This window comes from Pristiophorus japonicus, chromosome 7 (genome assembly GCF_044704955.1).
Source record: "Pristiophorus japonicus isolate sPriJap1 chromosome 7, sPriJap1.hap1, whole genome shotgun sequence".
Lineage (NCBI taxonomy): Eukaryota > Metazoa > Chordata > Chondrichthyes > Pristiophoridae > Pristiophorus > Pristiophorus japonicus.
The window spans coordinates 194,809,209-194,836,262 of record NC_091983.1 but is presented as its reverse complement, the minus strand read 5'-3'; the positions used below and the strand labels follow the sequence as shown (position 1 = coordinate 194,836,262).

The window sequence follows — 27,054 nt, the reverse complement described above, 5'->3', positions numbered from 1 at the left end:
CAGGTATAAAAGGCAGTCCACCACGCTGCTACCTCACTTTGGAGTTATATTAAAGAGACCAAGGTCACAATGGTTTGAGCTTACAACACAGTCTCGTGGAGTTATTCTGAAATTAATAACTGGCGACGAGTTAAAGATCACGAACTTTCACGCGGAAATGGTTGCCATTGGTATTCTTGAGAGATTTGTTGTGGGTGATGATTGGGAAACCTTCGTTGAGCATCTCAACCAGTACTTCGTGGCGAACAAGCTGGACACGGCTGAGACAGAGACCAAGCGCAGGGCGATTCTCCTCACCGCATGCGGGTCGTCAGTATAGGGCCTCCTCAAAGATCTATTGGTCCCAGACAAACCAATGGACAAGACTTACACAGAACTGTGTGCGCTAGCTCGAGAACACCTCAAGCCGAAGGAGAACATCTTATTGACCAGGTATCGCTTTTACACGCACCATCGCTCTGAGGGCCAGAAAGTGGCAAGCTTTGTCGCCAACTTAAGATGCCTTGCGGGACCATACGAATTTTCAGGATCTTTGGGGGAAATGTTGCGGGACTTTTTCATGCTCGGAATTGGCCACGAGGCCGTCCTCCGCAAACTACTGACTGCCGAATCCTTAGATCTGAGCAAGGCCATCACGATAGCCCAGGCCTTCACATCCACGAGCGACAACACGAAACAGATAGCTTCACAGAATCGAAGCTCACCAGCAAGTAATGTGCATAAAATAATGCCCTCAGCAGGCAGAACTGTACATAGTAGGTCCCACACGACCGTAGAGGCCAGGCCTAGGGTGACGCAGAGGCCACTGGGGAGTGCTAATGTGAATCCATTAACACCATGCTGGTGCTGCAGGGGCAGTGAGAGAGCCCATCAATGTCGATTCAAGCACTACATGTGCAAGGGCTATGGAACAATGGGGCACCTCCAGCGAATGTGCAAGTAACCTCGGACTCACCACGTGGCAGTCAGCAGAGAGCGACCGATCCAGCGCGGATCACACTGAACGAGCAGGAGAGGCAACTCAATCGGAGGATGAGGAGGAAGTGTATGGGGTACACACCTTCACCACCAAAAGCCTTCCGATAATGTTAAAAGTCAAACTTAACGGTATTCCAGTCTCCATGGAATTGGACACGGGGGCGAGTCAATCGATTATGAGCCAGAAGGCTTTTGAGAAACTGGAGTAACAAGGCACAGAGGCCAAAACTGAGCCCGATTCACACTACACTGCGCACTTACACCAAAGAACTCATACCTGTTATCTGCATTGCGGCAGTGAAAGTATCGTATGTCAGAAGGGTACATGATTTACCACTATGGATTGTACCAGGCGATGGCCCAACGCTGTTCGGCAGGAGCTGGCTAGGCAAGATCCGGTGGAACTGGGACGACATCAAAGCACTGTCCTCGGTGCATGACGCCCCGTGCGCCCAGGTGCTAAACAAATTCCTGCCGTTATTTGAGCCAGGCATCGCCAACTTCACAGGCACCAAAGTGCAGATCCATCTTGTTCCTGGGGCACGGCCCGTTCATCACAAGGCCCGAGTAGTATATATGATGCAAGAGAAAGTCAAAATCGAGCTGGACAGACTTCAATGAGAGGGAATTATATAGCCATTCGAGTTCAACGAGTGGGCCAGTCCAATCGTACTAAAGCGCGATGGGACGATTAGAATCTGCGGGGACTACAAGGTGACGATCAACCGAGTCTCGTTACTTCCAGTACACCCTACCCAAAGCAGAGGACTTATTCGCAACGCTAGCAGGGGGAATGTCGTTCATCAAGCCAGAACTAATCTCTGCTTACATGACACAGGAGCTGGCTGAACCATCAAAAAAGTTGACGTGCCTCAACACACACAAAGGACTGTTCGTGTACCACAGATGCTCCTTTGGGATTCACTCGGCAGCGGCCATCTTCCAGAGGAACATGGAGAGTCTATTGAAATCGGTTCCATGCACCGTGGTGTTCCAGGAAGACATCTGGATCACTGGTCGCAACACCACCGAACACTTGCACAACATGGAAGAGGTTCTAAAGTGACTGGACAGAGTGGGACTCAGGCTGAATAGTTCCAAGTGTGTTTTCCTGGCGTCAGAGGTCGAATTTCTGGGGAGAAAAATTGCGACGGACGACATCAGACCCACAGACTCCAAGATGGAGGCCATCAAGAATGCACCCAGACCACAGAATGTGACGGAGCTGCGTTCGTTCCTGGGACTCTTCAGCTACTTTGGTAACTTTCTACCGGGGTTGAGCACTTTGCTGGAATGCTTGCATTCGTTGCTACGCAAGAGTGACGACTGGGTTTGGGATAAATCTCAAGAGACAGCCTTTAATAAGGCCAGAAACCTGCTATGCTCTAACAAATTACTTGTATTGTATGATCCATGTAAATGCTTAATACTAGCATGTCATGCGTCGTCGTACGGGGTCGGTTGTGTGTTACAGCAAGCAAATGTGTCAGGCAAACTGCAACCGGTTGTATTATGTCTCAAATAAAGAAATGTGACTGAGTACTGTAGACTTGAGTAAGTGTGACCTTAGTCTCTTTATTCTGACTTCAGCATGGGAGGCTTGCTTATATGCAGTGCTCCCAAGGGATGCTGGGATCCTTTGGGACTCCAACAGATACGCCCTCTGGTGGCGGTAGAATGCTGGTTACAAGGTATTGCATACATAACATCACTCCCCCCCCCCCCCGCCCCCAAATTCAATAGTACACTTATTTACAGGGTGAGACGATCTGGGGCTTTCCGCTCCCTAGTCGATCGTCTCAGTACAAACACAGGTGCAGGTGAGTTGGTTGGGCCTTCGCTGGGCTGCTGCACAGCTAGCCTTGCTGTGCTGCTGGGGATGATGGGTTTAGCTTTGTGGTCAACCGTGATGTCGGTTGCCACCTGTGTGTGTTTCGGAGATTAGGGTGGACTAGAGAGAGCCTTGTTTTGAGTGCCCTTTTCATGAGCAGTTCGGCAGGGGGAGCCCCGGTAGCTGAGCAGGATTCGGGACAGATGGGTCTGCAGGGAGCCTTCCTATGGCGTGTACATTCTGCCATATGCATTCCTGCCTGAAAACGACGTTACTTTGTGTATAGTACTTGCCGATGCATCTTTATGCTGCGAAATTTGTTTGGTGTTATCGCTGGTGGACATAAATGCCTGGGTTATCGTTATGGCTTTGCTCAGGTACGGTGTTTCAACAGTCAATAGTTTGCGAAGGATAACCTCATGGTCAAGGCCAAGCACAAAAAAGTCTCTTAGCATTTGCTCCAGGAATCCACCGAATTTGCAATGTCCTGCAAGGCGCCTTAGTTCGACGATGTAGCTCGCCACTTCCTGGTCTTCAGACAGTTGACATGATTAAATCGATACCTTGCTATCAGAACGCTCTCCTTAAGATTCAGGTGCTCCTAGACCAGCGTACTCAGTTCTTTATACGATTTGATTGTTTATTTCACTGGAGCAAGAAGATTCTTCATGAGGCCATAGGTTGTTGCCCCACAGACGGTGAGGAGGATCGCCCTTCGTTTGGCAGCATTCTCATTCCTTTCCAGCTCGTTGTCCACGAAGTATTGGTCGAGTCGCTTCACGAAGGCTTCCCAATCATCACATTCTGAGAATTTCTCCAGGATACCAACAGTTCTCTGCATTTTCGCGTGATGGTTCGTTATCTATTACTCGTCGCCAGTTGTTATGTCTCAAATAAAGCAATGTGACTGAGTACTGTAGACTTGAGTAAATGTGACCTTAGTCTCTTTATTCTGACTCCAGATTGCCGGCACAACATGGGAGGTCTGCTTATTTGCAGTGCTCCCAAGGAATGCTGGGATCCCTTGGGACGCCAACAGATGCGCCCTCTGGTGGCGGTAGAACGCTGGTTACAAGGTGTTGCATACATAACAGGTTGCATATGCTTCCAAAAGTTTATCCAAGGCTAAAAGAGTCTACAGTATGGTTGAGAAAGAAGCATTGGCTTGTGTATACGGAGTTACGAAAATGCACCAATATCTATTTGGTCTCCGGTTCGAGCTCGAAACCAACCACAAACCACTTACCTCACTGCTCTCAGAAAGCAAAGGTATCAACACCAATGCTTCATCCTGCATCCAAAGATGGGCGCTAACATTGTCTGCATATGACTATGTGATCCACCACAGACCAAGCACTGAGAACTACGCTGACGCCCTCAGTCGGCTGCAATTGCCCACCAGCGGGATGGAAATGGCGCAACCTGCAGACCTGCTTCTTGTAATGGATGCTTTTGAGAGCGAGGGGTCACCTGTCACGGCTTGCCAGATCAGGACCTGGACCAGCCAAGACCCCCTGCTATCACTAATAAAAAGATGCATCCTCAATGGGAGCTGATCGAGGGTTCCCAGGGAAATGCAAGATGAAATCAAGCCTTTTCACCAACGCAAGGACGAACTGTCAGTCCAGTCAGATTGTCTCCTATGGGGGAATCGTGTGATTTTGCCCAAAAAGGGCAGGGAAACGTTTATACGTGACCTACACATTATCCACCTAGGCATAGTCATGATGAAGGCTATCGCCAGGTCACACGTCTGGCGGCCCGGCATTGACTCTGAATTAGAGTCATGCGTGCACCAATGCGACACTTGCTCACAGCAGAGCAACGCACCCAGGGAGGCCCCCCTGAGCCTGTGGTCATGGCCCTCCAAATCGTGGTGTAGGATCCACGTTGACTTCGCTGGCTCGTTTCTAGGAAAAATGTTTTGGTTGTTGTGGATGCTTATTCAAAATGGATTGAGTGTGTAATAATGTCTGTAAGCACGTCCATTGCCACCATCGAAAGCCTACGAGCCATGCTTGCCACGCACGGCCTGCCTGATATCCTTGTCAGCGACAATGGGCCGTGCTTCACCAGCGCTGAATTCAAGGAATTCATGACCCGCAATGGGATTAAGCACGTCACATCTGCCCCATTCAAGCCCGCATCTAACGGCCAGGCAGAACGGGCAGTTCAAACCATCAAGCAAAGCTTGAAACGCCTGTCGGAAGGCTCCCAGCAGACCCGCCTGTCCCGGGTCCTGCTCAACTACCGCACAAGACCCCAGTTGCTCACCGAGGTTCCCCCTGCCGAACTGCTCATGAAAAGGGCACTCAAAACAAGGCTCTCTCTAGTCCACCCTGATCTCCATGATCATGTCGAGGGCAGGCAGCATCAACAAAACATGTACCATGATCGCGCAAATTTGTCACGCGATATATAAGTCAATGACCCTGTATTTGTACTCAACTATGGACATGGTCCCAAATGGCTTGCTGGCACTGTCGTACCCAAAGAAGGGAGTAGGGTATTTGAGGTCAAACTTGCAACTGGACTAACTTGCAGAAAGCATTTGGACCAAACCAAACTGCGATTCACAGACAACCACGAGCAACCTGAAGAGGACATCACCAACTTCGACCCTCCAACACACACAGGTGGCAACTGACATCACGGTTGACCATGAAGCTGAACTCATCATCCCCAGCAGCCCAGCAAGGCCAGCTGCGCAGCAGCCCAGCGAAGGCCCAACTGGAGCCGTGTGATCTCCTGGGAGAGGCAAAAACCAGATAAAAACCCAGGCCAATTGGGTAAAAAAATCTGGGAAAATACATTTCCGATCCATCCAGGTGATCAAAACTAGTCCAGGAGATCACTCTGGCCGTATTTGATTCCCTGCCATCACCAGGTCACACGTCTGGCCATTACTTGCCATCGTATCTGCGCCGGCTAACAAGACGTCATCCAGTCTAATCCCAATTACCAGCTCTAGGTCCGTAACTCTGCAGGTTACGGCACTTTAAGTGCCCATCCAAGCACCTTTTAAATAGGGTGAGGATTTCAGCATCCTCCACCCTTCCAGGCAGTGAGATCCAGACCCCCACAAACCTCTGCGTGAAGAAGCCCCCCTCAAATCCCCTCTGAACCTTCCACCAACCACCTTAAAACCATGCCCCTCGTAATTAACCCCTCCACCAATGGAAATAGGCCCTTGCTATCCACTATATCCAGGCCCCTCAAAATTTTGTGCACCTCAATGAGGTCTCCTCTCAACCTCCTCTGTTCCAATGAGAACGAACCCAGCCTATCCAATCTGTCCTCGTAGCTAAGATTCTCCATTCCAAGCAGCATCCTAGTAAATCTCCTCTGCACCCTCGTGTGGTGGCTGGTGTGCAACGGTCACAACATGTTAAAAAAATTCACGCACAGGCATCGTCCACCCCCTCAATTGGAGTTCAGGACTGGAACATCAGCCTGGGATGCATTTCATCTGGGCCTTGGGACATATCTACTTTCATAGCTGCTAAACCCCTTAATACCTCCTCTTTCTCAATGTTTATTTCAAACACAATTTCACACTCCTCCTCGAAAGCAGTATCTGCATTGCCCCTTTCCTTTGTGAAAACAGGCGCAAAGTATTAAGAACCATATCAACATCTTCTGCCTCCACACAAAGATTACCCTCATGGTCTCTAATAGGCCCTACGCTTTCTTTAGTTACCCTCTTACTCTTAATATATTTAGAGAACATCTTTGGGTTTTCCTTAATTTTACTCGCCAAGAATTTTTCATGCTCTCTCTTAGCATTTCTAATATCCTTTTTAATTTTACCTCAACTTTCTACATTCCTCCAAAGATTCTACAATATTTAGCCATCGGTATATGACATAAGCTTCCCTTTTTTTCTTTATCCTCTCCTCTCCTGAAGTCCCTCGACATCCAGGGAGCTCTAGAATTGTTATTCCCACCCTTTTTCTTTAAGGGCACATGTTTGTCCTGAGCCTTCCTGATCTCCTCCTTGAATGCCTTGCACTGTTCCGACACTGATTTACCCACAAGTAGCTGTTTCCAGTCCTCTGTGGCCAAATCACTTCTCAACTTAGCAACGTTAGCTTTTTTTCAATTTGGGACTTTTATTCCAGGCCTATCCTTGTCTTTATCTATAACTACCTTGAATCTGACTGAATTATGGTCACTGGCACCCAAATGCTCTCCCACTAATACTCCTTCCACCTACCCAGCTTCATTCCCCAAAACTAAATCCAAAACCGCCCGCTCTCGTGTTGGGCTTGTTACACACTGACTAAAAAAGTTCTCTTGAATGCATTTTAAGAATTCTGCACCCTCTATACCCTTCACACTATATTTGTCCCAATCAATATTAGGATAGTTAAAATCCCCTACTAATACTACCCCATGGTTGTTGGACTTCACAACAATTTGCCTACATATTTGCTCCTTTAGCTCCCTCCCACTGTTTGGGGGTCTATAATACAATACCAGCAGTGTGATAGCCCCTTTTTTATTTTTCAATTTGACCCATATGGCCTCATTTGATTATCCCTCTAACATAGCATCCCTCCTCACTGCTGTAATAGTTTCTTTAATCAATCCCGCGACCCCCCCACCCCCACCAACCACCTTTTTACCCCCTCTCTGTTTTGTCTAAATATCCTGTAACCAGGAATATTGATCTGCCAAACTGCCCCTCTTTTAGCCATGTCTCTGTAATGACTATAATGTCATACTCCCAAGTATCGACCTGTGCTCTTAGCTCATCCGCCTTATTCGTTATATTCCTTGCATTAAAGTATATACCATTTATCATAGGAAGACCTCCTTGATTACTACTTACTAACCCTTGTTTCCTCTGTCTTACAGATTCGCTTTCTAAATTCTTGCTTTCCAATTTCTGTTTTACTTCCTTCCCTATTGAATTTGTTCTCAGGTTCCCATCCCCTGCCAAGCTAGTTTAAACTCTCCCCAAAAGCACTAGCAAAACTCCCCGCGAGGATATTGGTCCCAGCGCTGTTGAGCTGCAACCTGCCCGGTTTGTACAGGTCCCATCTCCCCCAGAAGAGGTCCCAATGCCTCAGGAATTTAAAGCCCTCCCTTCTACACCAACTCTCCAGCCATGCGTTAATCATCTCTAGCCTTCTATTCTTATACTCATTAGCACGTGGCACCGGTAGTAACCCGGAGATTACTACCTTTGAGGTCCTACCCTTTAATTTTCTTCCTAATTCCCTAAATTCTGCCTATAGGACCTCATCCCTCTTTCTACCTATGTCATTGGTCCCGATATGGACCACGACCTCTCGCTGTTTACCCTCTCCCCCAGAATGCCTACATCCGCCGCTGTGACATCCTTGACCCTGGCACTAGGGAGGCACCATACCATTCTGGAGTCAGGTCTGCAGCCACAGAAATGCCTCTCTGTTCCCCTAACTATAGAATCCCCAATCACTAGGGCTCTTTTGTTCTTCGTCCCTCCCCCCTGTGCAGATGAACCACTCATGGTGCCTTGGAATTGGCTCTGGCTGCACTCCCCAGAGGCACCGTCGCCCTCACCCGATGCTCAGAAGTGAATATTGGTTTGAAAGCGAGATGGACTCACAAGGGGACTCCTGCACTACCTGCCTAGCATTCTTACTTCGTCTGGTGGTCACCCACTTCCCCTCTGCCTGCACGCTTTTAAGCTGCGGGATGACCACCTCCTGAAACGTGCTATACACTTAGCTCTCAGCCTCGCGGATGCACTGTATTGTCTCCAGCCGCCGCTCAAGCTCTGAAACGCGGAGCTCGAGTAGTTGAAGTTGGAGACACCGCCTGCATACATGGTTGTCTCGGCCGCACGATGCGTCCAGGACTTCCTACATGCCACAGGATATGCACTCCACAGGACTGAGCTCCCCTGCCATCCCTCTAATTAAACGTATCTAATTAAAATCTCATTAAAAGGAAAAAAAGAAAAAGAGAGATACTTACCAATCACACAGTGAACCACTTACCTGCCCGGACGAAGGACTGTGTGATCCTCGTCAGGTGAATTCCTCGCCTACCTCCGGCCTTCCTGCTCCTCAGACTCCTGGCCTCCTGAACTCATGGACCTCCTGCTCTCGGACTCTCCCGAACTCGGACTCCCCCACTCTGGGACTCTCCCGAACTCATGGACCTCCCGAATTCACGGACCCTCCCGCTCTCGGGCTCTCCCAAACTCTCAGACTCTCCCGAACTCCCAGACTCTCCTGAACTCCCCGAACTCTCCCAAATTCACGAAGCCCAGTATCCTGTAATCTTTCTTAACTGCTTTCTCAACCTGCCCTGCCATCTTCAACGATTTGTGCACATATACCCCAGGTCTATCTGTTCATGCACCCCCTTTAGGATTGTACCCTTTAGTTTATATTTCCTCTCATCATTCTTTCTACCAAAATGTGTCACTTCGCAGTTTTCTGTATTAAATTTCATCTACCACATGTCCGCCCATTTTACCAGCCTCGCTATGTCCTCTGGAAGTCTATCACTATCCTCCTCACTATTCACTATAGAAACATAGAGAAACATAGAAAATAGGTGCAGAAGTAGGCCATTCGGCCCTTCTAGCCTGCACCGCCATTCAATGAGTTCATGGCTGAACATGCAACTTCAGTACCCCATTCCTGCTTTCTCACCATACCCCTTGATTCTCCTAGTAGTAAGGACTTCATCTAACTCCTTTTTGAATATATTTAGTGAATTGGCCTCAACAACTTTCTGTAGTAGAGAATTCCACAGGTTCACCACTCTCTGGGTGAAGAAATTCCTCCTCATCTCGGTCCTAAATGGCTTCCCCCTTATCCTTAGACTGTGACCCCTGGTTCTGGACTTCCCCAACATTGGGAACATTCTTCCTGCATCTAACCTGTCTAACCCCGTCAGAATTTTAAACGTTTCTATGAGGTCCCCTCTCATTTCCAAGTTTTGTGTCATCTGCAAATTTTGAAATTGTGTCCTATACACCCAAGTCATTAATACATATCAAGAAAAGCAGTGGTCCAAGAACCGACCCCTGGAAATACCACTGTATACCTTCAGTCCAAAAAACAACCGTTCCCCACTACTCTCTGTTTCCTGTCACTTAGCCACTGTCCCTTTTATTCCATGGGTTTTAACTTTGCTGGCAAGCATATTATGTGACACTTTGTTGAATGTCTTTTGGAAATCCATATACACCACGCCAACCGCATTGCTCTCATCAATCCTCTCTGTTACCTCATCAAAAAACTCGATCAAGTTGGTTAAACACGATTTGCCTTTAACAAATCCGTGCTGGCGTTCCTTAATTAATCCACAGTTGACTGTTAATTTTGTCCCTGATTATTGTTTCTATAAGCTTCCCATAACCGAGGATAAACTAACTGGCCTGTATTTGCTGGGTTTATCTTTACACCCTTTTTTGAACAAAGATGTAACATTTGCAATTCTCCAGTCCAATGGCACCATGCCCGTTTCTAAGGAGGATTAAAAGATTATGGCCAGAACCTTTGCAATTTCTTCCTTCACTTCCCTCAGCGCCCTAGGATGCACCCCATCTGGAACTGGTGACTTATCTACTTTAAGTACAGCCAGCCTTTCTAGTACCTCCTCTTTATCAATTTTTATCCCATCCAGAATCTCCTCTACTTCATCCTTCTTCTTCTTCTTAGGAGGTCCCTCGAATCGAGGATGACTTGCTTCCACGCCAAAAAGGGATGAGTTCGATGAGTTCACAGGTGTTTCAATGAAGGACCTAAAATTCCAGACCCCGAACTTCATATTTAAGGGTGAAAGATGCCTGTGCATGGATTTTTTTAACGTATGGTGGCCGTTGCATCCCAGCCACCACACGGGCTTGTCAGAGCTTGGTCTTGGTCCAGTGGCAAGGATTAACCAAGACGACTGGAGACCAGCTCTGCTGCATGTACCTAGGGCGCACACATATCACAGTGTGGGCTGGCCCGTGCTGCCCCTGAGCCTTCACCTCTTCTGGGCCCCGAACTCACGCCTCCCCTGGGCCCCGATCACGTCGCTCTGCAATCTCTCGCCACAACTTCGCCCCGGCCTCACCACTCCTGCTCTACCTGCCCGCACTCCATTCAGCGACCTGGACCTTGGTGACATCCAATAAACATAAGAACATAAGAAATAGGAACAGGAGTAGGCCATACGGCCCCTCCAGCCTGCTCCGCCATTCAATAAGATCATGGCTGATCTGATCATGGAATCAGTTCCACTTCCCCACCCGCTCCCCATAACCCCTTATCCCATTATCATTTAAGAAACTGTCTATTTCTGTCTTAAATTTATTCAATGTCCCAGCTTCCACAGTTCTCTGAGGCAGCGAATTCCACAGATTTACAACCCTCAGAGAGAAGAAATTTCTCCTCATCTCTGTTTTAAATGGCGGCCCCTTATTCTAAGATCATGCCCTCTAGTTCTAGTCTCCCCCATCAGTGGAAACATCCTCACTGCATCCACCTTGTCAAGCCCCCTCATAATCTTATATGTTTCAATAAGATTGTCATGTATCTTACATTATTATATATAACTGTATCCTAACATGCTATACATGACTGTAATAAGATATGACCTGTAATCACCAGCATATCTTACCACCAGGGGTGCACTTGCAAGAGACAGGTATATAAGGACAGGTCTCAGGCAAGTGCAGCATTCCAGAGCTGCCATTGGCCTTCCTGATCACTTGCTGTACCTGCATACTATCCTTTTGTGTTTCATGCACAAGTACCCTCAGGTCCCGCTGTACTGCAGCACTTTGCAATCTTTCTCCATTTAAATAATAACTTTAAATAATAAAGTCGCTCTCTTCACTGCCGTTGCCCTCCTGCACCAGCTCGCGCTGTTCCCTGGAGTGGTATGCTCCTTTTAAGGCCGCGACCTGCCGCAGATGTTCCCTCACAGGTCGGGGCCTTAGAAGGACCTTCACTATGTCCATGGCAGCATCTTTTTCCTTTGTAAAGTCACATGCAAAGTACTTATTTAGCGCCTCAGCCATATCCTCTGCCTCGATGCGTAGGCCTCCATTTTGGTCCCTAATCAGCCCCACTCCTCCTCTTACTATTTATATGCCTATAGAAGACTTTTGGATTACCTTTTATGTAGCTGCCATTCTATTCTCATATCCTCTTTTTGTCCCTCATATTTTTGTTAAACATGATTTCCCTTTCATAAAACCATGTTGGCTCTGCCTAATCATATTATGATTTTTTTTAAATGCCCTGTAACATTTGACTTCTTTAAGATGGGCTGAGGAAAGAGCAGAGGCAGGTGATATTATAGAGGTGGAAGTGGGCAGTGTTTGTGATGGAGAAGTATATGGGGTCAGAAGCTCATCTTAGGGTTGAATAGGACACTGCGATTGCGATCAGTCCAGACAATGCCTAGGGAGGGTGGCAGAAACACTGGCAAGTATACGGATATTTGGTGTCGCTGAAAATGATGACTTCAATCTTTCCAATTTTTAACTGAAGGACAATGTGGCTTATACAGACTCACATTGTACAGGCAGTCTGCCACCATAGAGGCAATGCATGAATTGAGAGAGGTGGTGGAAAGGTAGAGCTGGTTCTTATAAGTGTACATGTAGAGGATGACCAAATGTTTGCGAATGATGTCACCAATGGGCAACATCTAGATCAGGAAGAGGAGGGAAACCAAGGACAAATCCATGGGGGACTCCAGAGGTAATTGTTCAGCAGTGGGAAGAGAATCAATTGCTGGAGGTGGTCCGGCTATGACTGGATAGGTAAGAGTGGAACCAAGTGAGGGCAATCCTACTGAGCAGGACAATGGTGAAAAGGTATTGTAGGAGGTTGGTGTGGTTGACCATGTCAAAAACTGCAGAGACGTCAAGAAGGATGAGGAGGAATAGTGTACGTCGGCAACAGTCACACAAATCATTTGTGACTTTGATTAGGGTCGCTTCAATGCTTTGGCAGAGGCGAAAACCTGATTCAAACATAAAATTGCAGGAAAGATAGGCCCAGGTTTGGGTGGCAATAATATGTTCAAGAACTTTGAAGAGGAAAGGCAGTTGGAAATGGGGCAGTAGTTTTCAAGGTCAGAGAGGTCAAGGGTGGTAATCATTCTCCTCACTCAAAAAATCCATCCTCAGCCTCTCTGTCGTTGCAAACAACTGCCCCATCTACAACCGCATTTCCTCTAAAATCTTTGACTGTGTTATTACCTCCCAAATATTTGCCCATCTTTCCCACAACTCTATTTTTGAATCTCTCCAATCAGGTTTTCATCTCTGCCACAGCACTGGCTCTAATTAAGGTCAAGTGACATCATTGTGATTGTGCTGCACTATCTCTCCTTGTCCTTTTTGACCTCTCTGCAGCCTTTGACATGGTCAACCATGCCAACTTCTCCAACATGTCTTCTCTGTTTACTGGCTCAGTTGGACTCCCCTCTTTTGGTTCCATTCCTACCTATCCAATTGTAGTCAAAGTATCGCCAACAATTTCTTTTTGCTTGCAACCTCAAGCTCCTATTTGACTCCAAGCTTATACTTCCGACCCTATAATCCTCTCTATCACATAGACTGCCACATCCTTATTGTTCAAATCAATTCTTGGCCTTGACCATTCCTATCTTTGTAATCTTCTCCAGCCCTCCAAGAATTCCCTGTTCCTCCATGTCTGGCCTTGTGCATTCCCACTCCCTTCCCCCACCATTGACGGATGTCAGCCGCCTAGTCCCTAAACCCTACAATTCCTGCATGATATCTCTCCACTTCTCCACCTCTCTCTCCTCCTTTAAGACCCTCCTTAAAGCCCACTTCTTAGACCAAGCTTTTAGTGGCCCCTCCTAATATCTCCTTTGGCTCAATGTCGATTTTTGTTTGGTAATTCTTCTGTGAAGTTACTTGGGATGATTTTTCAATGTTAATGGTGCTATATAAATGTAAGTTGTTGCAATTGCCATGATTTGTTATTCATATTTAAGTCACACATGAAGATGACATGATCACTGCATTGTGACTAAATTCTCACTTGTATTACGGTCAGATAAAAAAACTGTCACTGGTACATGATGATTGCTTTCCAGTACATAATAAGGATATTCACTGTTGTATATGTGTGTTATAATCATTTCTACAGATTTCCTGTTGTTCATCTTTAATGACTTCAGTTTTTCTAAAGGCATATCTTTCTATAGGTCTGAGCTTTAATATGGAGTAAAACTGTCTGATCATGATCATGCATCATGATGCATGAAAATTATACTGTTTAAGAAATCTTACTGCGTGCAGTGACATGTTTGATCTGTACAAGCAGAAAACCTAATGATGTATAACTATTTATTATCTAAAACTGATCTTTTGTAGGGTGCTGCACTATCAATAATTAAAGCATTGACAGCTGTAGGTTGTCTGAAGCCTAAATATCCCTTCTTAAGTGTGAAGAAATCTGCACTTCTCTATATTTCTTATCATCTAAAAGGTAATAAACTGTATTAGATATCATTGGAAACTTTACATAGTTTAAGAGTATATATTCATGTCAAGCTTGGAGATTAAAATTGTTAATTTGATTTCATAATCTATTTTTTGATGGTTGCTATTTTATACTAAGAAATGTGATTGAAACCATTCATTATAAATCTGAGAGTTGCCCAGCAGCTTTCTGGTAAACCATGTAGTAAGATGTCTTGTATGTAAAAATAAAACACCTGATCCCAATATGTTGTCAACAAAGCTGTGAGGAACCATTCTTCACCAATGAAACACATTGATAGTAAGACATACAAACGTTAAACAAGTGGAGCGATATATCTGTAATTGAGGGATGTAGCAGTCAATCAACAACTTAAGGATTAGACAATTACTCAAGAGATGTTCTAATGCTGGTAGAACTTAAGAAAATAGTTTATTCACTACAATCCAACACAATTTTTTTTTAATTATTTCATTTTTTGTTCAAAAAAGGGGTGTAAAGATAAACCCAGCAACTATAAACCCAGCAAGAGTTTGAGGAGTTAGGCTCCAAATTAAAAAGCAGAACCTCAAAGGTAATAATCTCTGGATTGTTACCTGCGCCACGCGTCAATTGGTATAGGGATAAGCAGATTAGAAAGTTAAATGCATGGCTCAAAGAGCGGTGTGGGAGGCAAGGGTTTTGCTTCATGGGGCACTGGCACCAGTACTGGGGAAAGAGGGAGCTATTCCATTGGGACGGGCTCCATTTGAACTGGGCTGGAACCAGTGTCCTGGCGAATCGAATAGCTCGGGCAGAAGACAGAACTTTAAACTAATGAAGGGGGGTGTGGGAGGATTCAAGAAAAAGTACATTTAAAGCAGCAAGAGAAATGTCAAGGCTATAGAACAGAGCAGAGTTTTGGGTAAAAATAAGCAGAGTGGGTCGGGAAGGGACAGAGAGAGTAACAAAGGTAATAGGGCATTACTGACTAAGGTGACATCAGGGAAAAGTAGACAAAGGTCAGAGCTAAAGGCACTATATCTGAATGTGCGAAGCATTCGTAACAAAATAGATAAATTAATATTAGCGCAGATAGAAATGAAGAGGTTTGATCTAGTAGCCATTACGGAAACGTGGTTGCAAAATGACCACGGTTGAGAACTAAATATTCCAGGATACTTAGCTTTTAGAAGAGATAGGCAAAATGGAAAAGGAGGAGGGGTAGCCCTGATAATAAAGGATGGAATAAAGACAGTAGAGAGAAAGGAAAATCAAGAATTAGAATCAGTTTGGTGGAACTAAGAAACAGCAAGGGGCAGAAAACATTGGTGGGAGTTGTTTATAGGCCCCCAAACAGTAGTGGTAATGTAGGGCAAAGTATAAATCAAGAAATTAGAGGTGCATGTAACAAAGGTAATACAATAATCATGGGGGACTTTAATCTACATATTGATGGGCAAACAAAATTTGCAGTAATAGTGTGGAGGACGAATTCATGGAATGTACACAACATGGTTTTCTAGATCAGTATGTTGAGGAATCAACTAGAGAACAGGCTATTTTAGATCTGGTATTGTGCAATGAGAAAGGGTTAATTAATAACCTTGTACTAAAGGGGCCCATAGGGAAGAGTGACTATAATATAATAGAATTTTACATTATGTTTGAAAGTGATTTCGTTAAATCCGAAACTAGGGTCTTAAATCTAAACAAAGAAAAATATGTAGGTATGAGGGGAGAGTTGGCTAAGGTAGATTGGGAAACTACATTAAAAGGTATGATGGTAGACGAGCAATGGCTAGCATTTAAAGAATTAATACATAATTTACAACAAATATACATTCCTTTAAGGCACAAAAATCCCACAGAAAAAATAGTATTAAATCAAAGGAAGAGGTTTATAATGTTGCCAAAAAGAATAGTAAGCCTGAAGATTGGGAGGATTTTAGAATTCAGCAAAGGAGGACCAAGAAATTGATAAAGAAAGGGAAAATAGAATATGAGAATAAACTAGCGAGAGACATAAAAACAGACTGTAAAAGCTTCTATAGGTATGTAAAAAGGAAAAAAAATCGCCACAGTAAATGTGGGTCCCCTACAGGCTGAGACAGGAAAAATTATAATGGAGAATAAGGAAATGGCAGAGAAATTAAACAAATACATTGTGTCTGTCTTCAAGGAAGAAAACACGAAAAACTTCCTGGAAATAGAAAGAAAGACTTGCATTTATATAGTGGAAAACCAAGGGTCTAGCGAGAATGAGGAACTGAAAGAAATTAGAATGAGTAAAAAAATAGTACTGGAGAAATTAATGGGACTGAAAGCTGATGAATCCCCCGGACCTGATGGCCTACAACCTCGGGTTTTGAAAGAGGTGGCTATAGAGATAGTGAATGCATTGATTGTCATCTTCCAAAATTCCCAAGATTCTTGAACGGTTCCCGCAGATTAGAATGCAGCTGATATAACCCCGCTATTTAGGAAAGAAAGGAGAGCGAAAACGGGGAACTACAGACCAGTTAGCCTGACATCAGTAGTAGGGAAAATGCTAGAATCTATTATTAAGGACGTGGTAACAGGGCACTTAGAAAATTATAATAGGATTGGGCAGGGTCAGTGTGGATTTATTAAAGGGAAATCATGTTTGACAAATCTGTTAGTGTTTTTTGAAGTTGTGACTAGCAGAATAAATAAGGGAGAACCAGTGGATGTGGTGTATTTGGATTTTCAGAAGGCAATCGATAAGGTGCCACACAAGAGGTTATTGAACAAAATTATAGGATTGGGGGTAATATACTAATATGGATTGAGGATTGGTTAACGGACAGAAAACAGAGAGTAGGAATAAACGGGTCATTTTTGGGTTGACAGTGGGGTGCCGCCAGGATTGGTGCTTGGGCCCCATCTCTTCACAATCTGTATCAATGATTTGGATGATGGGAGCAAATGTAATATATCCAAGTTTGCTAATGATACAAAGCTAGGTGGGAATGTAAGTTGTGAAGAGGATGCAAAGAGACTTCAAGGGGATATAGACAGGCTAAGTGAGTGGGCAAGAACATGGCAAATGGAATATAATGTGGAGAAATATGAAATTAGAAAGACAGAGTTTTTTAAACGGTGAGAGATTGGGAAATGTTGGTGCTCAGAGGGACCTGGGTGTCATTGTACACAAATCACTGAAAGTTAAGATACAGGCAAAGCAAGCAATTCAGAAAGCAAATGGTATATTGGCCTTTATTACAAGAGGATTTGAGTATAAGAGTAAAGACATCTTACTGCAATTATATAGGGCCCTGGTGAGACCACACTGGATCATTGTGTACAGTTTTGGTCTGCTTACCCGAGGAAGGATATACTTGTCATTGAAGGAGTGCAACGTAGGTTCACCAGACTGATTCTTAAGATGGGGGGATTGTCCTATGAGGAGAGATTGAGTAGACTAGGCCTAAATTCTCTCGAGTTTAGAAGAATGAGAGGTGATCTCATTGAAACATACAAAATTCTTACAGGGCTTGACAGGATAGATGCAGAGAGGATATTTCCTCTGGCTGAGGAGTCTAGAACCAAAGCTCACAGTCTCAGAATAAGGGGCCAGCCATTTAGGACTGAGATGAAGAGAAACTTCTTCACTGAGATAGTAGTGAATCTATGGAATTCTATACCCCAGAGGGCTGTGGAGGCTCAGTTTTGAGCATATTCAAGACAGAGATTGATAGATTTATGGATATTAAGGGAATCAAGGGATGTGGGATAGTGCACTAAAGTGGAGTTAATGTAGAAGATCAGCCATGATCTCATTGAATGGCGGAGCAGGCTCAAGGGACCGAATGGCCTATTCCTGCTCCTAATTCTTATGTTACAGGCCAGTCAGTTTAACCTCGGTAGTGAAGCTTTTAGAAGCTTTTAGAAAAGGGATAGATCGAATAATTACAGACCAGTCAGCCTAGCCTCGGTGGTGGGAAAATTATTGGAAGAAAATCTGAGGGACAGGATAAATCTTCATTTAGAAAGGCATGGCTTAATCAAGGACAGTCAGCATGGATTTGTTAAGAGGTCGTGTCTGATTGAATTTTCTGAGGAGGTAACAAGGAGGGTCAATGAGGGTAGTACATTTAATGTAGTCCAAATGGATTTTAGCAAGGCTTTTGATAAGGTCCCACATGGAAGACTGGTCATGAACGTAAAAGCTCATGGAATCCAACGCCAAGTGGCAAGTTGGATCCAAAATTGGCTCAGAGGCAGGAAGCAAAGGGTAATGGTTGTGACCGGAAGGCTGTTTCCAGTGGGTTTCCTCATGGTCCTAAGTCCCTTTCTTTTTGTGATATATATCAATGATTTGGACTTGAATGTAGGGGGTATGATTAAAAAGTTTGCAGATGATACAAAAATTGGCCATGTAGTTGATAATAAAGAAAAAAGCTGTAGACTGCAGGAAGATATCAATGGACTGGTCAAGTAGGCAGGACAGTAGCAAATGGAATTCAATCTGGAGACATGTGAAGCAGTGCATTTGGGGAGGCCTAACAAGGCAAGGGAATACACAATAAATGGTAGAACACTGAGAAGTATAGAAGAACTGAGGGACCTTGGAGTGCATGTCCACAGATCCCTGAAAGTAGCAGGACAGGTAGATAAGGTGGTTAAGAAGGCATACAGGATACATGCCTTTATTAGCTGAGGCATAGAATATAAGAGCAGGGAGGTTATGTTTAAACTCTATAAAACACTAGTTAGGCCACAGCTTGAGTACTGCAGACAGTTTTGGTCACCACATTACAGGAAAGATGCGATTGCACTAGAGCGGGTACAGAGGAGATTTACAAGGATGTTGCCTTGACTGGAGAATTTCAGCTATATGGAAAGATTGGGTAGGCTGGGTTTGTTTCCTTCAGAACAGAGGAGGCTGAAGGGAGACCTAATTGAGTTACATCAAATTATGAGGGACCTAGATCGAGTGGATACGAAGGGAAGGTCGTGTCTGACTAACTTGATTGAATTTTTCGAGGAGGTAACCAGGAGGGTCGATGAAGGCAAAGCGTATAATGTAGTGTATATGGATTTTAGCAAAGCTTTTGACAAGGTCCCACATTGCAGACTGGTCACAAAAGTAAAAGCCCATGGAATCTAGGGCAAAGTGGCAAGTTGGATCCAAAATTGGCTTAGAGGCAGGAAGCTAAGAGTAATAGTTGATGGGTGCTTTTGCGACTAGAAGGATGTTTCCAGTGGGGTTCCGCAGGGCTCAATACTAGGTCCCTTGCTTTTTGTGGTATATATCAATGATTTAGACTTGAATGTTGGGGGTATGATTAAGAAGTTTGCAGATGATACTAAAATCGGCTGTGTGGTTGATAAGAAGAAAGCGCGGACTGCAGAAAGATATCAATGAACTGGTCAGGTGGGCAGAACAGTGGCAAATGGAATTTAATCCAGAGAAGTGTGAGGTAATGCATTTTGGGAGGGCTAACAAGGAAAGGGAATACACATTAAATAGTAGGATACTGAGAAGTGTAGAGGAACATGTGTGCATGTCCATATCTCTGAAGGTAGCAGGCCAGGTAGATAAGGTGGTTAAGACGGCATACAGAATGCTTGCCTTTATTAGCCGAGGCATAGAATACAAGAGCAGGGGGGGTTATACTTGAACTGTATAAAACACTGGTTAGGCCACAGCTGGAGTACTTTGTGCAGTTCTAGTAACCGCATTACAGGAAGGATGTGATTGCACTGGAGAGGGTACAGAGGAGATTTACGAGGAGGTTGCCGGGAGTGGAGAATCTTAGCTATGAGGACAGATTAGATAGGCTTGATTTGTTTTCATTGGAACAGAGGAGGCTGAGGGGAGACCCCATTGAGGTGTATAAAATTATGAGAGGCCTAGATATAATGGATAGAAAGGGCTAATTTCCCTTAGCAGAGGGGTCATCAACCAGGGGGCATAAATTTAAAGTAATTGGTAGAAGGTTTAGAGGGGATTTGAGGGGAAATTTCTTCACGCAGAGGGTTGTGGGAGTCTGGAACTCACTGTCTGAAAGGGTGATAGAGGCAGAAACCCTCACCACATTTAAAAAGTACTTGGATGTGTACCTGAAGTGCCGTAACATGCAGGGTTACAGACCGAGAGCTGGAAAGCGGGATTAGACTGGATAACCTCTTGTTGGCCGGCATGGACACTATTGGCCGAAATGGCCTCCTTCCATGCTGTAAACTTCTATGATTCTATGACCTATCCCCCTTATCAGAGGGATCAATAACCAGGGGGCATAGATTTAAAGTAAGTGGAAGGAGGTTTAGAGAGGATTTGAGGAGAATTTTTATTACCCAGAGGGTGATGGGGGTCTGGAACTCATTGCCTGAAAGGGTGGTAAAAACAAAAACCCTCACAGCATTTAACAAGTACTTGGATATGCACTTGAAGTGCTGTAATCTGCAAGGCTATGGACCAAGAGTTGGAAAGTGGGATTAGGCTGGATAGTCCTTTGTCGGCCAGCATGGACATGATGGACCGAATGCCCTCCATCTGTGCTGTAACTTTCTATCATTCTATCATTCTATGAGTGCTAGTCGGATGGATGGGGGAGGGGTGGTGCCCTAAGCATGCGCGGTGCGGGCCAATCGGGCCAGGCGCTTGTATAGCAGGAGGCCCACCTGTGCCACATAATGGGCTTGCTAGCAAAGTTGAAGCCCATGGAATTAAAGGGACAGTGGCAGCATGGATATGAAATTGGCTAAGTGACAGGAAACAAAGAGTAAGTAGTGGTGAATGGTTGTTTTTTGGACTGGAGGAAGGTATACAGTAGTGTTCTTCTGGGGTTGATCCTAGGACCACTGCTTTTCTTGATATATATTAAAGACTTGAACATGTGTGTATAGGGCACAATTTCAAAATTTGCAGATGACACAAAACTTGGAAGTATAGTGAACAGTGAGGATGAGAGTGATAGACTTCAGGAAGACATAGACAGGCTGGTGAAATAGGAGTGATACATTTTGGTAGAAAGAATGAGGAGAGGACATACAAGCTCAATGGTACAATCCTAAAGGGGGTGCACGAAGTGAGAGATCTGGAGGTATGCGTGCACAAATCGTTGAAGGTGGCAGGGCAGGTTGAGAAAGCAGTTAAAAAGGCTTATGGGATCCTGGGCTTCATAAATAGAGGTATAGAATACAAAAGCAAGGAAATTATGATGAACCTGTATAAAACACTGGGTCGGCCCCAACTGGAGTACTGTGTCCAATTCTGAGCATCACACTTTAGGAGGGATGTGAAGGCCTTAGAGAGGGTGCAGAAAAGATTTACGAGAATGATTCCAGGAATGGGGGAGTTCAGTTACGATGATATACTGGAGAAGCTGAGGTTGTTCTCCTTGGAGCAGAGTAGATTGCGAGGAGATTTGATAGAGGTGTTCAAAATCATGAGGGGTCTAGACAGAGTAGATAGAGAGAAACTGTTCCCATAGGCAGAAGGGTCATGAACTAGAGGACACAGATTTAATGTGATTGACAAAATAATCAAATGCAATGTAAGAAAAAACTTTTTATACAGCAAGTGGTTGGGATCTGGAATGCACTGCCTGAAAGTGAGTTACATAAGTATCCGAAGGAAAAATATTTGCAGGGCTACGGGGAAAGGGCAGGGGAGTGGGACTAGCTGAGGTGCTCTAGCTGAAGCGCGACGGGCTGAATGGCCTCCTTCTGTGCTGGACCCAAGGTCCGGTGACCACAAGTACCAGCATACAGGCGGGTCCGGAGGAAGCACCACCTCCTGACTTGGAAGGCAAACCCCCTGTTTGGTCTTCCCCTCCAACAGTCCCCCAACAGGCGATCGTGCCACCACATCCCCCACCACCGCACAAAATCTTGCTGTTGCCCACTGCACGCCAGCTTCGTAGCAGTACCTGGGGACCAAAACGGGTGGATGAGTTAAGGAGACGGGGGGGGGGGGCCAGGATCTGGAGGGAAATGTGGCCGCAGGTAGGGAGGGGGTGTGCAATCTTTTTTATATTGTTCACATTGTTTATTGTTGGTGTTTTTTTGTTGTTTCACTGTTGGGGAGGGTGGGGAGTGGTTGGGGTGGGTGGGGAGTGGTTGGGGAGGGTGGGAAGTGGTTGGGGTGGGTGGGGTATGGGAGGGTGGGGAGTGGTTGGGGTGGGTGGAGAGTGGTTGGGGAGGGTGGGAAGTGGTTGGGGAGGGTGGGGTGTGGGAGGGTGGGGAGTGGTTGGGGTGGGTGGGGAGGGTGGGGTGTGGGAGGGTGGGAAGTGGTTGGGGAGGGTGGGAAGTGGTTGGGGAGGGTGGGGTGTGGGAGGGTGGGGAGTGGTTGGGAAGGGTGGGGAGTGGTTGGGGAGGGTGGGGAGTGGTTGGGGTGGGTGGGGTGTGGTTGGGGTGGGTGGGGAGTGGTTGGGGAGGGTGGGGTGTGGGAGGGTGGGGAGTGGTTGGGGAGGGTGGGGTGTGGGAGGGTGGGGAGTGGTTGGGAAGGGTGGGGAGTGGTTGGGGAGGGTGGGGAGTGGTTGGGGTGGGTGGGGTGTGGTTGGGGTGGGTGGGGAGTGGTTGGGGAGGGTGGGGTGTGGGAGGGTGGGGAGTGGTTGGGGTGGGTGGGGAGTGGTTGGGAAGGGTGGGGAGTGGTTGGGGAGGGTGGGGTGTGGGAGGGTGGGGAGTGGTTGGGAAGGGTGGGGAGTGGTTGGAGAGGGTGGGAAGTGGTTGGGGTGGGTGGGGAGTGGTTGGGGAGGGTGGGGTGTGGGAGGGTGGGGAGTGGTTGGGGTGGGTGGGGAGTGGTTGGGGAGGGTGGGGTGTGGGAGGGTGGGGAGTGGTTGGGAAGGGTGGGGAGTGGTTGGGGAGGGTGGGTGTGGGAGGGTGGGGAGTGGTTGGGGTGGGTGGGGAGTGGTTGGGGAGGGTGGGGAGTGGTTGGGGTGGGTGGGGTGTGGGAGGGTGGGGAGTGGTTGGGGTGGGTGGGGAGGGTGGGGTGTGGGAGGGTGGGGAGTGGTTGGGAAGGGTGGGGAGTGGTTGGGGAGGGTGGGGTGTGGGAGGGTGGGGAGTGGTTGGGGAGGGTGGGGAGTGGTTGGGAAGGGTGGGGAGTGGTTGGGGAGGGTGGGGAGTGGTTGGGGAGGGTGGGGTGTGGGAGGGTGGGGAGTGGTTGGGGAGGTGGGGAGTGGTTGGGGAGGGTGGGGTGTGGGAGGGTGGGGAGTGGTTGGGGAGGTGGGGAGTGGTTGGGGAGGGTGGGGAGTGGTTGGGGTGGGTGGGGTGTGGGAGGGTGGGGAGTGGTTGGGGAGGGTGGGGAGTGGTTGGGGAGGGTGGGGAGTGGTTGGGGAGGGTGGGGTGTGGGAGGGTGGGGAGTGGTTGGGGAGGTGGGGAGTGGTTGGGGAGGGTGGGGTGTGGGAGGGTGGGGAGTGGTTGGGGAGGTGGGGAGTGGTTGGGGAGGGTGGGGAGTGGTTGGGGTGGGTGGGGTGTGGGAGGGTGGGGAGTGGTTGGGGAGGGTGGGGAGTGGTTGGGTTGGTTGGGGAGAGTGGGGAGTGGTTGGGGAGGGTGGGGAGTGGTTGGGGTGGGTGGGGTGTGGGAGGGTGGGGAGTGGTTGGGGAGGGTGGGGAGTGGTTGGGGAGGGTGGGGAGTGGTTGGGTTGGTTGGGGAGAGTGGGGAGTGGTTGGGGAGGGTGGGGAGTGGTTGGGGTGATTGGGGAGAGTGGGGAGTTGTTGGGGAGGGTGGGGAGTGGTTGGGGTGGTTGGGGAGAGTGGGGAGTGGTTGGGGAGGGTGGGATGTGGGAGGATGTTTTTATTTTTGTTATTTAAAAATAACGTTCAAGAGCTGTTGCTTTATTAAAACAATTTTCTTTCACTTTACAATTGTTGTGCAGTGTCTTCTAAAAACATGAATGCAACTGTTGTAAAATAATGGCCATGCCAGACCAAGTAAGGATAAAACATCACTTATTAATATAAATATAATAAAACATCTAATTGTGAGTGGATCTATCTTTAAAAGGCCCTTAAATAATTCACAAACTATCTAAGCCCCTGTTTAAGCAGCCTCCTCTCTTCCTGCGATGTTCAAAATGACGTCCGTAGTGCCGAGCTCTGTGAGGAAGGCCAAGAAAAAGCAACTATTCTCCGGTGATGTTCTCGGCGAGCGATTAGCCCGGTGATGTGCCGAAAGTTGGGATGGGCAATGTGCGGGCGATCACCACAGCGGTCACCTCGGCAATGTGAGCCGAAAGTTGGGACGTCAATTTTCCGGCGCTGTGCCGGCCCAACTTTCCATTTTTGAGTCAAAATGGGCGATAGCAGGCCTTTTTGGGCGATATGTGGGCACTAGTCCAGCGATGTGAAGTGGAAAGTTTAGCATGATTCTATAAACTTAAACTCAAAACCTTTACACCTGTTTCTGGAAGCTTGTAGTTTTTCTCTGATATTTGTAAGCAATATTCTTTATTCTGTTGCTTGGTGACATAACTCATTGTTGTGTGCGACAACCACAGTGCAAAAGTTAAAATTATTTTGTTACATACAACAGGTCTTCAGCCAATCTTTAATCCAGGAGCCAACTTGTGAAAAGTGGCGAATAAATTATTCATAACGTTGCAGAATAGTTCTGTTTCCATAGGTACAACAAGTCTAAAAATGTTCTTCTATCACATACAAGTTTCAAATATTTTCTGTAGGTGGGTGTTACATTATTCAGTCTTGGCTCCAGGACTGCTCCAATTGCATTTCCTATTATGATTCAACATTACAATTTTAAAACAAATGTGTTATGTAAAAATCTGGTGTAACTGCTTATTGTTGATTTATAGGAAGAGAAATAATTTTACATGTAATTGTTTCTGTTTCCAGCGTACAATCCAAAAAGCTATGACTATGTGAAAAATAAATTCAAAAAGAAGCTGGAGCAATATGAGGAACACTGTGAACTTATCCGTTACCTTGGATCAAAGATGACCAGAAAGTATAAAGAACCCAAAGACAGACCTGTTGACTTTGATCACAAATTACAAACATTTCTAGCACTCAAACATGTGGAACCTACATTAACTAATGTTCCTTAGGGAGATTTGTCTTTATTGAATGTGTCACAATTTATCAGATTGAACCATACTTTAGTCAGTAAATTTTTGAGTTCTAAAATTTCTGTCGGTTCTTCAATAAGGGGCAAATACTACACTGTTAATGATAGATTTTTTATATCTCGTTTTATAATAGTCTACAATGTTGCTTTATGTTTATTGTCTCCATGGCATGAACTTTTGCCCAGCCACGAAAGTGGATAGGCATGGTTACCAGGCATCTTATCAGTTCCATTGTCTCATTAGCCCTTAGGAGGTGTATAAGAGCAGCCTAGTGATGTGTGTTTTGTTCCCCCCTCACCCCCCTCCATTTCTGTACTTAAATACATACTCTCTGCCTGTGATGATCCAGCTCAGATTTAGAACTTACTTTGCTGAGAATTACAGTCATAAAACTTTATTACTAAAAGAATAATGAATTGACACACCCATGTGTTTCATTATTGCATCACCCTAGTATACAATCCTGCTTATTATTCAGTGTGCTGTTGCATTATTACTTCTAAAGTTTTTCACATTTTATTGCTTTATTCTGATTTATTATTTTGTTAGAAGTTAAAAGTTACATTTAGAATTAAGAATTGGTATTCACTTGAAATAAAAGATATACTAGTAGCTGTTGGTATATCTTTATGTGCAGATGACAATAAAAACTAATTCAATGCATATGTGTTTCTGCGGAGAAAATAATGAAAACATTGGTAATTTCTGTAGGAAGTTAAATAAGTATATGTATGCAGCTGGACGTATTGTGGACTGCAGGGAACAAGAAAGGAGGACCGCGATTTTGCCTACTGAGGCGGGATCAGTGAGGCTGAGATAGGTGGCAGACTGCGACCCCGCTCCTGGCTCCATGCCGGCTTCCCCCGTGACTTTCCCTTGATGGGGCTTGTTAACCCTGCCCTGCAAGGTTCCCAGCCAATTAAAAGGAAGCAGGTCTGGTGATGAAATTTCTTGATGCACCATCAGCTGGTTTCCTTAACAGGATCATGTCCAAATTTATTTTGACAGTTGTGCTGTCAGTGTTCTACAGCATTGAGGTGCTGCAAACACTCACAAGCACTGCACAAAGGTGCAGGCCTGCACCCATTACTCCCTTAGGGAGGGAGCCACAGCATGCAAGGAGGTTCTCTTCCCTTCCAATGGACGGCAGAACCCTCCCCAGGACACCAATGCAGCCTGGTTGCACATTTCACAGGAGTGTACAAGCATTGTTGTCGTCAGGAGGACCAGGGTGCAGTGACGCAAACCTTTCAATGATCTCAGTAGATCACAAAAGATTACTGCAAAGCCACACTCAATCTCATCCTGCTGTGCCACTCATCACATCTCCATTCACTCTGCCTTCCCTACCCTACTCCTGCACATTCTTACACACACCAACTTACCTTGCACCTCCATCCATCCATTTCTCTCTATCTACATTATCACATCCCCATATCACTAGCCACCCCTCACACTCACCTTCATCATTGTCCAATCATACCATCTAACAACACACAAGGGTAGGGACTTGGGTCTTTAGCCAATGTTTATGTAGAGTTTCTGCTAATGTGCTGTCAAACATTTAAATCTTTATTTTGAACATTTTGCCTTCTGATTTGTGTGCATCTTTGGAAGTGGCTTAGTGAGTTGTCATGAATGGTGAGACATAAGGGTAACCCCCGCAATGGTGATGAGTGTCAAAAGAATGGCTTGGGCATTGCAGGGATGCTTTATGGTGCTGGTGTGGGGTGGTGCCAACCTGACGC

The 27,054-nt window shown here is 46.0% G+C and overlaps 1 protein-coding gene across 4 annotated transcripts in view; it reads left to right on the top strand.

Annotated features, from left to right (window-relative positions):
* The window catches only part of ak9 (adenylate kinase 9), a 702,269-nt gene extending 676,411 nt beyond the window's left edge, over positions 1–25,858 (top strand). For all 4 annotated transcript variants that reach the window (XM_070885675.1, XM_070885673.1, XM_070885672.1 and 1 more), the window contains 2 exons: positions 14,163–14,277; positions 25,074–25,858. In XM_070885675.1, the coding sequence (XP_070741776.1) occupies positions 14,163–14,277; positions 25,074–25,285 (327 nt within the window). In that variant the 3' untranslated portion in view covers positions 25,286–25,858. The remainder of the gene's footprint in view (positions 1–14,162; positions 14,278–25,073) is intronic.
* Positions 25,859–27,054: the final 1,196 nt, after the last annotated feature.